The sequence below is a fragment of the Dreissena polymorpha genome, chromosome 2, assembly GCF_020536995.1.
Source record: "Dreissena polymorpha isolate Duluth1 chromosome 2, UMN_Dpol_1.0, whole genome shotgun sequence".
NCBI classification, from domain to species: domain Eukaryota; kingdom Metazoa; phylum Mollusca; class Bivalvia; order Myida; family Dreissenidae; genus Dreissena; species Dreissena polymorpha.
In genome coordinates this window covers 36,132,578-36,146,257 of record NC_068356.1, presented here as the reverse complement: position 1 = coordinate 36,146,257, position 13,680 = coordinate 36,132,578, and the positions used below count along the sequence as shown (strand labels likewise).

General features: G+C 37.8%; 1 protein-coding gene across 3 annotated transcripts in view; it reads right to left on the bottom strand.

Annotated features, from left to right (window-relative positions):
• Window positions 1-795: 795 nt before the first annotated feature.
• LOC127866587 (cytosolic endo-beta-N-acetylglucosaminidase-like) overlaps window positions 796-13,680 on the bottom strand; it is a 33,867-nt gene continuing 20,982 nt past the window's right edge. For 2 of the 3 annotated variants that reach the window (XM_052407220.1, XM_052407221.1), the window contains exons 12-13: window positions 13,446-13,602; window positions 5,547-11,865 (exon numbers count right to left, since the gene is read on the bottom strand). In XM_052407220.1, coding sequence (XP_052263180.1) covers window positions 11,087-11,865; window positions 13,446-13,602 — 936 coding nt within the window. In that variant the 3' untranslated portion in view covers window positions 5,547-11,086. Of the gene's footprint in view, window positions 1,224-5,546; window positions 11,866-13,445; window positions 13,603-13,680 lie in introns of those variants that run through there. The other variant, XR_008043044.1, reaches the window with a different exon arrangement.

The window sequence follows — 13,680 nt, the reverse complement described above, 5'->3', positions numbered from 1 at the left end:
CCCGTGACCTAGTTTTTGACCCGGCAAGGCCCATGTTCGGTTCGAACTTGGCCTAGACATCATGTAGATACAACTTCTGACCAAGTTTGGTGAAGATCGGATGAAAACTACTTGAATTAGAGAGCGGACACTTAATACGGACCGACTGACCGACCGACCGACAGACAAGTTCACTCCTATATTCCCCCCTAAACTTCGTTTGTGGGGGTATAATGATTGAATGCAACATGTACAACACATTTTCTGAAAATAGGCCAAAAATGAATCAGAAGTCTTCATAAACATGCATTTGTCTGTATTTAAATTATTTTATTTGTAGTATACGCTTATAAACTAAAACAGTATTGAAGGCATGCACTTATTACAGGTTATGGCTACATGATTTCTAAGAGGTTAAAAACCTATTCAAGTTTTAAAATTGGCCACCTCTTATTGGAAACACTGCATATCACTTTAGATATTTGCAACTTCTCTAGATATCACTTCTTTGAAGTAGGGCATAATAACAATAGGTTTTTGACAACCAAAATAATAATAGTCTATTAAAGTCCGGATACATTGCTATTGCAATCCATGGTCGTGACGCAAAGTGTGATGTATCACAAACTATAGTGAATGTCAACTTTCCAATAGTTGGTAATTTAAATTCTCTGTGACCGTGAGCAATGTTCAGCTGTAATGAATGTAAGAGATAACGTAAAGTGAAATAATATGTATTGCAGTTTATTGGCAGATGAATTCAACCTTGAGCAATGTTCAGCTGTAAATGAATGTAAGAGATAACGTAAAGTGATATAAAACGTATTGCAGTTTATTCCAGAAGAATACAACATGAATCAAGTATTGATTGATAAAAACAAAAACAAGCTTATACTCTAGACTTGCCATTTCAATTTAAAATTTGAAACTTCTGTGTATTCTGTACAAATGTAGAGCTGAACACACAGCAGATATAGAGTTCACATTTACTTGAAAACAATCTCAAATGCAACAAGATGCGTTTGTGAAACACAATGTCCCCCTATATGATGTTTGACCTTGTAGGATGACCTTGACCTTGTGAAGGATGACCTTGACCTTTCACCACTCAAAATGTGCAGCTCCATGAGATACACATGCATGCCAAATATAAAGTTGCTATCTTCAATATTGCAAAAGTATTCATAAAATAAGCGATTTGGGCCACATATATTTGACCTCTGACCTTCAAGGATGACCTTGACCTTTCACCACTCAAAATGTGCAGCTCCATGAGATGCACATGCATGCCAAATATCAAGTTGCTATCTTCAATATTGCAAAAGTATTTATAAAATAAGCGATTTGGGCCACATATATTTGACCTCTGACCTTGAAGGATGACCTTGACCTTTCACCACTCAAAATGTGCAGCTTCATGAGATACACAATCATGCCAAATATGAAGTTGCTATCTTCAATATAGCAAAAGTTATTGCAAAATGTTAAAGTTGGCGCAAACAGACAGACCAACAGACAGGGCAAAAACAATATGTCCCCCACTACTATAGTGGGGGACATAAAAAGGCCAGTGTCATTCTATATATGCCACTGTTTTCAATTAACAGTCAAACCAAATAGTACAATTTTCTAATAAACACATGTTTTTATATATCTAAAAATTGTCCAATAAATGTTTACTTTGAATATTTTTTTTTGTAAACTCTGATCTGTAAACTAGTTAACTATTTAATGCATTCAAATGATTATTTTCTACCAAACCTAAGGGTGTACAATTGAATTCCATCGCAAGCCACGGCAAGTGTATATTGCCCTGTGGCCTGCTTGATTTATGTGATGAATAACTCTCAGCAGCACAAAACCCATTCCTGACTGGAGGATTTCTGTATTGTCGTCTCTCATTTACCCCCAAAGGCCAGACCTGTCAAGGGAATGATTATGATGATGCCAAGTTGTTTGAGAATCAAAAGATGGTATACAGATCTCCACAACTTTGGAAAAACCATTATATGGTCTCAAATGTAGGTACAAACAAAGTTGTCCCATTTTCTCCACCTATGCTAATTTGTTTAAATAATAACCCTCAATACAGTGTGTGATTTTGAAGGGATTTGTTATGTTTCTGTACCCACATAGTGGGTTTATCCAAAATCTCGCCTATTTGGGAGTTGGTCTATTCATGATTCAAAACCTTGGGCTCCAGACATACTACTCTGGCTGTTTGCAGCATTCCCATAATACAGCTGTTTTTCAAATGAGAGTATTAACATTTTAAAAATTATTATACCCCACAAACGAAGTTTAGGGGGGTATATAGGAGTGAGCTTGTCTGTCGGTCAGTCGGTATTAAGTGTCCGCTCTCTAGTTTAGGGGGGTATATAGGAGTGAGCTTGTCGGTCTGTCGGTCCGATCTTCACTTAACTTGGTCAGATGTTGTATCTAGATGATGTCTAGGTCAAGTTCGAATATGGGTCATGCCGGATTAAAAACTAGGTCACAGGGTAACTTAGTGCGTTTTAAACATTGAGCATGTTGTCCGCTCTCTAATTCAAGTAGTTTTCATCCGATCTTCACCAAACTTGGTCAGATATTGTATCTACATATAGGCATAGTTCAAACATGGGCCTTGCCGGGTCAAAAACTAGGTCACGGGGTCACTTAGTGCGTTTTAAACATTCAGCATGTTGTCCGCTCTCTAATTCAAGTACTTTTCATCCGATCTTCACCAAACTTGGTCAGATATTGTATCTACATATAGGCATAGTTCAAACATGGGCCTTGCCGGGTCAAAAACTAGGTCACGGGGTCACTTAGTGCGTTTTAAACATTCAGCATGTTGTCCGCTCTCTAATTCAAGTACTTTTCATCCGATCTTCATCAAACATGGTCAGAAGTTGTATCTACATGATGTCTAGGCAAAGTTCGAACATGGGCCTTGCCGGGTCAAAAACTAGGTCACGGGGTCACTTAGTGCGTTTTAAACATTCAGCATGTTGTCCGCTCTCTAATTCAAGTAGTTTTCATCCGATCTTCACCAACCTTGCTCAGAAGTTGTATCTACGTGATGTCTAGCCCAAGTTTGAACAAGGGCCTTGCCGGGTCAAAAACTAGGTCACGGGGTCACTTAGTGCGTATTAAACATTCAGCATGTTGTCAGCTCTCTAATTCAAGTAGTTTTCATCCGATCTTCACCAAACTTGGTCAGAAGTTGTATCTACATGATGTCTAGGCCAAGTTCGAACCGAACATGGGCCTTGCCGGGTCAAAAACTAGATCATGGGGTCACTTTGTGCGTTTTTTAACATTCAGCATGGTGTCCTCTCTCTTATTCAAGTAGTTTTCATCCAATCTTCACCAAACTTGGTCATAAGTTTTATCTAGATGATCTGAAGGCTAATTTCGAACATGGGCCATGCCAGATCAAAAACTAGGTCACAGGGTTATTTAGTATGTTTTACACATTGAGCATGGTGTCCGCTCTCTATTTCAAGTTGTTTAAATCCGATCTTCACCACACTTGGTCAGAATGTCAAGTTCGAACATGGGCCATGCCGGGTCAAAAACTAGGTAACTTAGTGTGTTTTAAACCCCACCATGTTGTCCGCTCTATAATTCAAGTAGTTTTTATCCAATCTTCACCAAAATTGGTCAGAAGTTGTATCTTGATCATGTTTAGGGCATGTTTGAATATGGATCATGCCGGGTCAAAAACAAGATCAAGGGGTCACTTAGAGCGTTTTAAACATCACAATGTTGTCCGCTCTCTAATTTAGATAGTTTTCATCCAATCTTCACCAAACTTGGTCAGAAGTTGTATCTAGATGATTTCTAGGTCAAGTTTGAATATGGGTCATGCCAGGTCAAAAACTAGGTCACGGGGTATCTTAGTGCGTTTTAAACCTCACCATGTTGTCCGCTCTCTAATTCAAGTAGTTTTCATCCAATCCTCACCAAACTTGGTCACAAGTTTTATCTAAATGATCTCTAGGACAAGTTTGAACATGGGCCATTCCGGGTCTAAAACTAGGTCACGGGGTCACTTAGTGCATTTTTTAACATTCAGCATGGTGTTCGCTCTCTTATTCAAGTTGTTTACATCCGATCTTCACCAAACTTGGTCAGAAGTTTTATGGAGATGATCTTAAGGCCAAGTTAGAACATGGGCCTTTCTGGGTCAAAAACTAGGTCAAGGGGTCACTTAGTGCGTTTAAAAAATTGAGCATGGTGTCCCCTGTTTTTTGTGAAGACGACATGCAAAATATTATGTGTCGATGTGGCATGTGGGGGTATTCAGCACGTCTGTGACAAAGCTCTAGTTATGTTAAGAGCTATATAATTTAAGGTCATATTTATACTTAAGAGTCAAACGCAAAAAGGGCGCAGTTTATTATCAAAATATTGCTTGTCCAAGCTCTGTCACCAAACTAAAGCTTTGTCACAGATGTGACGAATACCCCCCTATGCCGCATTGACACAGACTATTTTGCATGTTGTAAAAAAAAACAGCAGCGGACACCATGCTCAATTTTCAAAATGCACTAAGTGACCCTGTGACCTAGTTTTTTACCTGGCATGGCCCATGTTAGAACTTGACCTACACATCATCTAGATACAACATCTGACCAAGTGTGGTGAAGATCGAATGTAAACTACTTGAATTAGAGAACGGACACCATGTGCGATGTTTAAAACGCACTAGGTGACCCCTTGACCTAGTTTTTGACCTGCCATGACCAATGTTTGAACCTGGCCAAGACATCATCTAGATACAACTTCTGACCTAGTTTTTGACCCGGCAAGGCCCATGTTCGGTTCGAACTTGGCCTAGACATCATGTAGATACAACTTCTGACCAAGTTTGGTGAAGATCGGATGAAAACTACTTGAATTAGAGAGCGGACACTTAATACGGACCGACTGACCGACCGACCGACAGACAAGTTCACTCCTATATTCCCCCCTAAACTTCGTTTGTGGGGGTATAATGATTGAATGCAACATGTACAACACATTTTCTGAAAATAGGCCAAAAATGAATCAGAAGTCTTCATAAACATGCATTTGTCTGTATTTAAATTATTTTATTTGTAGTATACGCTTATAAACTAAAACAGTATTGAAGGCATGCACTTATTACAGGTTATGGCTACATGATTTCTAAGAGGTTAAAAACCTATTCAAGTTTTAAAATTGGCCACCTCTTATTGGAAACACTGCATATCACTTTAGATATTTGCAACTTCTCTAGATATCACTTCTTTGAAGTAGGGCATAATAACAATAGGTTTTTGACAACCAAAATAATAATAGTCTATTAAAGTCCGGATACATTGCTATTGCAATCCATGGTCGTGACGCAAAGTGTGATGTATCACAAACTATAGTGAATGTCAACTTTCCAATAGTTGGTAATTTAAATTCTCTGTGACCGTGAGCAATGTTCAGCTGTAATGAATGTAAGAGATAACGTAAAGTGAAATAATATGTATTGCAGTTTATTGGCAGATGAATTCAACCTTGAGCAATGTTCAGCTGTAAATGAATGTAAGAGATAACGTAAAGTGATATAAAACGTATTGCAGTTTATTCCAGAAGAATACAACATGAATCAAGTATTGATTGATAAAAACAAAAACAAGCTTATACTCTAGACTTGCCATTTCAATTTAAAATTTGAAACTTCTGTGTATTCTGTACAAATGTAGAGCTGAACACACAGCAGATATAGAGTTCACATTTACTTGAAAACAATCTCAAATGCAACAAGATGCGTTTGTGAAACACAATGTCCCCCTATATGATGTTTGACCTTGTAGGATGACCTTGACCTTGTGAAGGATGACCTTGACCTTTCACCACTCAAAATGTGCAGCTCCATGAGATACACATGCATGCCAAATATAAAGTTGCTATCTTCAATATTGCAAAAGTATTCATAAAATAAGCGATTTGGGCCACATATATTTGACCTCTGACCTTCAAGGATGACCTTGACCTTTCACCACTCAAAATGTGCAGCTCCATGAGATGCACATGCATGCCAAATATCAAGTTGCTATCTTCAATATTGCAAAAGTATTTATAAAATAAGCGATTTGGGCCACATATATTTGACCTCTGACCTTGAAGGATGACCTTGACCTTTCACCACTCAAAATGTGCAGCTTCATGAGATACACAATCATGCCAAATATGAAGTTGCTATCTTCAATATAGCAAAAGTTATTGCAAAATGTTAAAGTTGGCGCAAACAGACAGACCAACAGACAGGGCAAAAACAATATGTCCCCCACTACTATAGTGGGGGACATAAAAAGGCCAGTGTCATTCTATATATGCCACTGTTTTCAATTAACAGTCAAACCAAATAGTACAATTTTCTAATAAACACATGTTTTTATATATCTAAAAATTGTCCAATAAATGTTTACTTTGAATATTTTTTTTTGTAAACTCTGATCTGTAAACTAGTTAACTATTTAATGCATTCAAATGATTATTTTCTACCAAACCTAAGGGTGTACAATTGAATTCCATCGCAAGCCACGGCAAGTGTATATTGCCCTGTGGCCTGCTTGATTTATGTGATGCAGTCCAACCAGGCAAGTGCATTTTCCATGTGTAAAATGTGATAACTTAACACTTCACTTTTCTTTGTTCTGAATAACCCGAAATTTTACACAGAAAATGCCAAAATTAAGTTTTTGTATACCAACCGATCCAGGGAGTCTACTCATAACTATCCAAATGTAATCAAGCAACACAGTTACTAGTATACAAAAATATTTGAACTTGACCTAGAAATCATCTAGATACAACTTCTGACCAAGCTTTGTGAATCGGATGAAAACAACTTGAAATAGAGAGCAGACACTTAATACAAATCGACCGACCAACCGACAGACAGACAAGCTCACTCCTATATACCCCCCTAAAGTTGGTTTGTGGGGGTATAATTATCCAAATATATAGCAGCTGGGTAATTATATAATTTATTTTCTGAAAATCAAAGGGACATAACTGCTTTAGAACAATACTTGACTCGTACATGTATGTAACCATAAAATATTTTTGTAAAGAACAAAGCAAAGCTCAAACTGCAAGTTAGGAAATGCAATCACTGGTCCTACAGGGCAAGAAGTATACAGGGGAATAGTACAGCCCTGCAGTAAACCATCGGTGACAATACACACACACACACAGCACATACTGATTTATAAGGGAAGCAACTGTACATGTTATTGGGCGAGGTTCATGTCAGACCTGATTCATAGGGGCAGCCACTGTACATGTTATTGGGGGAGGTTTGTGTCAGACATAAATGGAAAGGTAAGAAGGTTCCTAAGTAGAAACACTCATGGCAGAGTGAACCTTTACCTTCCATCAGTACTTAAAAACCAAGTTCATGTTACAAGTGACCTAAAAGTGTTGAGAAATCAGGTCTTTACTCTAATTTGAGCAAAGCTACATATTTGACAAAAACAAGTACATGTATTTATCTGTGCCATCCTTATACCATGTACACAGTATTACCAATAAAAAAATTTGAAATAATTTAATATAATCTAATAGCTTTGAGTTAAAAAAAATTCTTTGTACAACATAATCTTTGCCAATTTAATTGTAAACCAGGACCACTGGTATCAATGTTTCAATATTAAGTTGCCTTTACAAAGCTGACAGCTTCATAGTATACATAAAAGAACATGAGGCTGACAAGCTGCTACGAAGAGATAAACCAATCTCAGAACAATTCAGTGGTGCTTGCCACAGAGGGCAGGACATGGGTATATCAGTGCTAACACAAATAAGAGACAGTTCCCGTTATTACAGACTTATTAAGGAATTGGAATTCATAAAGAAGTTTAAAACACAATCACCAAATGGATTTAATACAAACAAGAGGGCCATCAGACCCTAAGGCCCTAACCTGAAAGCCAAAGGAACTAGACTATTCTGAAAAAAATGCAAGCTGATTCATGAAGATTATTTTGGACCAAAAAAGTGACTTTTAACATGTTTTTTATATTTGACCTTGTGACCTTGTTTTTGAGCTCATATGACCCAGCTTCAATCTCTGGCAAAATTTCATTGGGACAAATGTTCTGACCAAGTTTCATGAAGATTAGCCAATAAATGTGGCTAATATAGTGTCAACAAGTTTTCACTAAAGCCATATAAGGACAACTGCCCCCCCCCCCCCCTGGGGGCCATGTTTTTCAACGAACCATAACCATTTTCAAACTCACTCGAGCTATTGTTAGAACAAATGTTCTGATCAAGTTTCATAAAGATTGGATAATAAATGTGACTTCTAGAGTGTTAACAAGGTTTTGTAGTAAATAGCCATTTAAGGAAAAATGCCACGCCCCCTTGCGGCCATGTTTTTTTAACTGACTTCAACCATTTTTGAACTTAGCCCAGATATTATTAGTTCAAATATTCTGACCAAGTTTCATGAGCATTGGACCACAAATGTGACTTCTAAAGTGCTAACAAGGTTTTACCATACAGTAAAGCCATATATGGAAAACTGCCCCGCCCCATGGCGGCCATGTTTTTCATTCAACTGGAACCATTTTCGAACTCGTCCAAGATATTATTGGGACACATGTTTTGACCAAGTTTCATGAAGATTGGACTAAAAATGTGACTTCCAGAGTGTTAACAAGGTTTTACTATAGCCATATTAGGAAAACTACCACGCCCCCTGGCGGCCATTAGAGCTGCAACGATTCACCAACAGTTCGATTTGATTTCTATTTCAGACACTCCGATACCGATTTTTTTGATTCGATTCATCTTCAAACCTAGTTTTATCATATATTCACTCTTATGCCTCAAAATTAACATTTCTGTTCAAATGTGACTTCAATAAAACACATAAAAAAGAAAAGCAATTAGGAATTTTAATATAAAAACTTCTGACTAGAAGATTGTGTTGATTACACAATAATATAAAAAATATATAAATAATCATAAGAACGTATCTGGAATCAGTTGAATGGTAGTACTATCACATAATACTCTTACCCAAAACCGCAATAAGCATGTCTACCATTGTGACATGACAGCATCACCTGTTACCTGTAGGACAAATCACATTCTCTAATAAACTTAACAAAATTCCAACAGAAATAGAACTACTTTTCTAGCTCGCGACTGCAGTAGTTGCACTTGTGCGACCTCTTAATCTTGCTAAATCAACGTTATGTTTGCGTTTGACATGTTGCATTAGATTAGTGGTTGAGTCGGACTTTGCGTACGCCACATCTGTGAAGCACAGTTTACACTTTGCTTTATCAGTAGGGCTACCATCCCTAAACCCAAAATACTGCCACACTTTTGATTTTAGCTTCTTAGGCGCATCTGATAGTTTCAATTTGTCGGCAACAACTTGTCCAGCCATTTTGACGCTTTTTCCGAAAGTAGACCATAACGCACTTATTGAATGGATGACTAAAGTAATAAGCAACCAATCGCGCGGGTCTTAATTACAGGTAAATTGAAACCTTCACCTTCCCGTATCAATAGTCAGAATACAGCGTGCTTTACGTATCTATGTATATATATGTATAAGAATCGAATCGAATTTGGTACGTTTGGTATCGTAATCGAATCAAAGCATTTCGAATCGATTTTCAATGAATCGGATCGAATCGTTGCAGCTCTACCGGCCATGTTTTTTAACCAACCGGAACCATTTTCTAACTCGTCCAAGATATTATTGGCACACATGTTCTGACAAAGTTGCATGAAGATTGGACTAAAAATGTGACTTCTAGAGTGTTAACAAGGTTTTACTCTAGCCATATAAGGAAAACTGCCACGCCCCCTGGCGGCCATGTTTTTCAACCAACCGGAACCATTTTCGAACTCGTCCAATATATTATTGGGACACATGTTCTGACAAAGTTTTATGAAAATCGGACTAAAAATGTGACTTCTAGAGTGTTAACAAGGTTAACTATAGCAATAAAAGGAAAACTGCCACGCCCCCTGGCAGCCATGTTTTTCAACCAACCGGAACCATTTTCGAACTCGTCCAAGATATTATTGAGACACATGTTCTAACCAAGTTTCATGAAGAATGGTCAATAAATGTGACCTTTAGAGTGTTAACAAGGTAAATGTTGACGACGCACGACGGACAAAAGGCGATCACAATAGCTCACCATGAGCACGTTGTGCTCAGGTGAGCTAAAAATCGAATTGATGTCCTGCTATGGGAAACTATTAAAAAATATGTGTGAAAAACATTTTATATTAATCATCAACATAAATGAATGTAAAAATAATAGTACTTTATGCAATTTATCTTATTCAGAATGTGTATATGATAAGATAGAATAGCAAGTATACATGATTATTTAATCAAATATCATTTTAATCTTTTACATAGATATGGATTGAATTCATTAAATTTATGAAAACAAGTTTAGGTAAATTAAAATTTAATATGATAATGTATTGTTTTATTGTAAAATATCAATTTATTAAATATATAAAGCACACATTTAACATAAGATTGAGACATAATGTGTAAGTAAATAATTTTAAGTCATTTCATTTTGGGCAAATTTTTACAATTTTTTGCGGCATTTTATATAACGTCATTTATGATGACATCATGTACAACGTCATTTGACGTTTAAAAATATTTTCTTTGTAATTTAAATTTTGCAGTCAAAAGACGTAAAAATGTAGTTAACATATAATTTCCATTGTTTTGATAAAGGCATAATGCCGAAACGTCAATTTAAGGAATATAATCAGAGAGCTTCATAGTAATAACTAGTTGCTAAAATAAATAAACAAGCTTTGATTTTTTTGTAAACAGCAGTTGTTTCACAAGCATGTGAGAATAAAACAGGACTCTTCAGTAAACTATTAGCATTATGAATATCAACAGAAAGCAAAGACTCGGGATATTAATTTCACTATGGTCGTTTTATGGATCTGAATTATACTATGGTGTGTGTTTTCACAATTATAAGCACAATTGACTTGCAACTCTGCATAAAATAATACTAAATGGGCATTATTTAATAACATTACGCAAAGGGTATTTATCACAATACATACACAATTCTGAGACCAGTATGTTCTATGAATCGGAGATTTGTAGTTTTTGTGTCAAGTTTTCGATATCACTGTTGGCCCTTGCCCCTGAAGTACTCTCAACATTCTCACTGTCACATTCATCTTTTTTACATACATCATGCACCAGATTTTCTTCACCTGCAGTGCATTGTTCAGTTTCCAGATTTGGCTTTTCTGATTCACGTCCTTTAGGAAAACAGCCCTTTCCTAAATCTTGATCATCTAACAGTTTTTCTGACAAGTTTTCCAATGTGTTTGTGTCTTTAGACTGTTTCTCAACCATTTTTGAGTCTTTCCCTGTTTCTGCTGTTTGTTTTCCTTGTTCAGTTTCTAACATCCCTGGGTATGAATCAGTGACAATGACAGGGCTATCCTTACGTGAGGCCACCTGGAACAGTTTGCAGTAGGCGTAATCCAAAGGCACAACTACCCCACACTTCAGCACTGGTCTCACTACAAACTTGAAGTGGTGTACGCTCTCATTCCTTTCATAATCTGGTATCTCGAACCAAGTCACTTTGAAGATGGGCTGAAGGACATGACCCATAAGTTTTGCAACTCCAGAGTCTATTTTTATCTGGTATATACGATAATGGTCTACAGTGTCAGGGTTGTCTGATTTCCACTTGAGTGTGAAGCAATCCAGGCTGGTTATCAGCTGATAGAGCACCTGACACAACTGGCCACCGATTCCAGGGCGGAAGTCTTGAAGCGTGTGACAGGACACTCGCATGCTGTCCAGCTTGTCGTACGGAATCGTGATGGCATTTCCAGAGGCGTCCACTAGAACATTGTTACACTTTATTTTAATTTGTGCCCCTTTTGGATAATTATTTCACCTACGTACTACGCTATATTTATAAAAAAAACTAGAGCTTTGTCACAGACGTGATAAATATCCCCACATGCCGCATTGACACATAATATTTTGCATGTCGTCTTCACAAAAAACAGCAGACACCATGCTCAATTTTTTTAAACGCACTAAGTGACCCCCTGACCTAGTTTTTGACCCAGAAAGGCCCATGTTCTAACTTGGCCTTAAGATCATCTCCATAAAACTTCTGACCAAGTTTGGTGAAGATCGGATGTGAACTACTTGAATTAGAGAGCGGACACCATGCTGAATGTTAAAAAACGCACTAAGTGACCCCATGACCTAGTTTTAGGCCCCGAATGGCCCAAGTTCAAACTTGTCCTAGAGATCATTTAGATAAAACTTGTGACCAAGTTTGGTGAGGATTGGATGAAAACTACTTGAATTAGAGAGCGGACAACATGGTGAGGTTTAAAACGCACTATGATACCCCGTGACCTAGTTTTTGACCCGGCATGACCCATATTCAAACTTGACCTAGACATTATCAAGATACAACTTCTGACCAATTTTGGTGAAGATTAGATAAAAACTACTTGAATTAGAGAGCGAACGACATGGTGAGGTTTAAAACACACTAAGTGACCCCGTGACCTAGTTTTTGACCCGGCATGGCCCATGTTCGAACTTGACCTACACATCATCTAGTTACAACTTGTTATCAAATGTGGTGAAGATCGGATTTAAACTACTTGAAATAGAGAGCAGACACCATGCTCAATGTGTAAAACGGACAAAGTGACCCTGTGACCTAGTTTTTGATCTGGCATGGCCCATGTTCAAACTTGGCCTTCAGATCATCTAGATAAAACTTCTGACTAAGTTTGGTGAAGATCGGATGAAAACTACTTAAATAAGAGAGAGAACACCATGCTGAATGTTTAAAAATGCACTAAGTGACCCCGTGACCTAGTTTTTGACCCGGCAAGGCCCATGTTCGAACTTGTCCTAGAGATCATTTAGATAAAACTTGTGACCAAGTTTGGTGAGAATTGGATGAAAACTACTTGAATTAGAGAGCGGACAACATGGTGAGGTTTAAAACGCTATGATACCCCGTGACCTAGTTTTTGACCCGGCATGACCCATATTCAAACTTCTGACCAAGTTTGGTGAAAATCGAATGAAAACTACTTGAATTAGAGAGCGGACAACAGGCTGAATGTTTAAAACGCACTAAGTGACCCCGATGACCTAGTTTTTGAACCAGGAAGGCCCATGTTCGAACTTGGCCTAGACATCATGTAGATACAACTTCTGACTACGTTTGGTGAAGATCGGATGAAAACTACTTGAATTAGAGAGCGGACACTTAATACGGACCAACAGACAGACAGACCGACAAGTTCACTCCTATATACCCCCCTAAACTTCGTTTGGGGGGGTATAAAAACCTTACAAAACAAGATTAGAGCTAATTCAAGTAATAATCTGTATTACTGGCATAGTAAGACATAAGAAAAAAAAAACTTAACAAATTCCATACCTCCCCAGTTGACTGACTCTGGTGCTGGTACCTGGTCTTCCTTGTTGTAATTGTTACAGGCCTCATCTATCAGCGGGTAGGAGGAGGTCAGGTCAGGGGTCACACTGTCGAGGACCACTGCAGGGAACTCACTGGGCAGACTCTCCACCGAGATCAGCTGGCATGGGGAAAGAATCACGTGGGTAAGTAGAACGCAGGGGGGCAGTAATCATGTGGGTAAGTAGAAGATATGTAA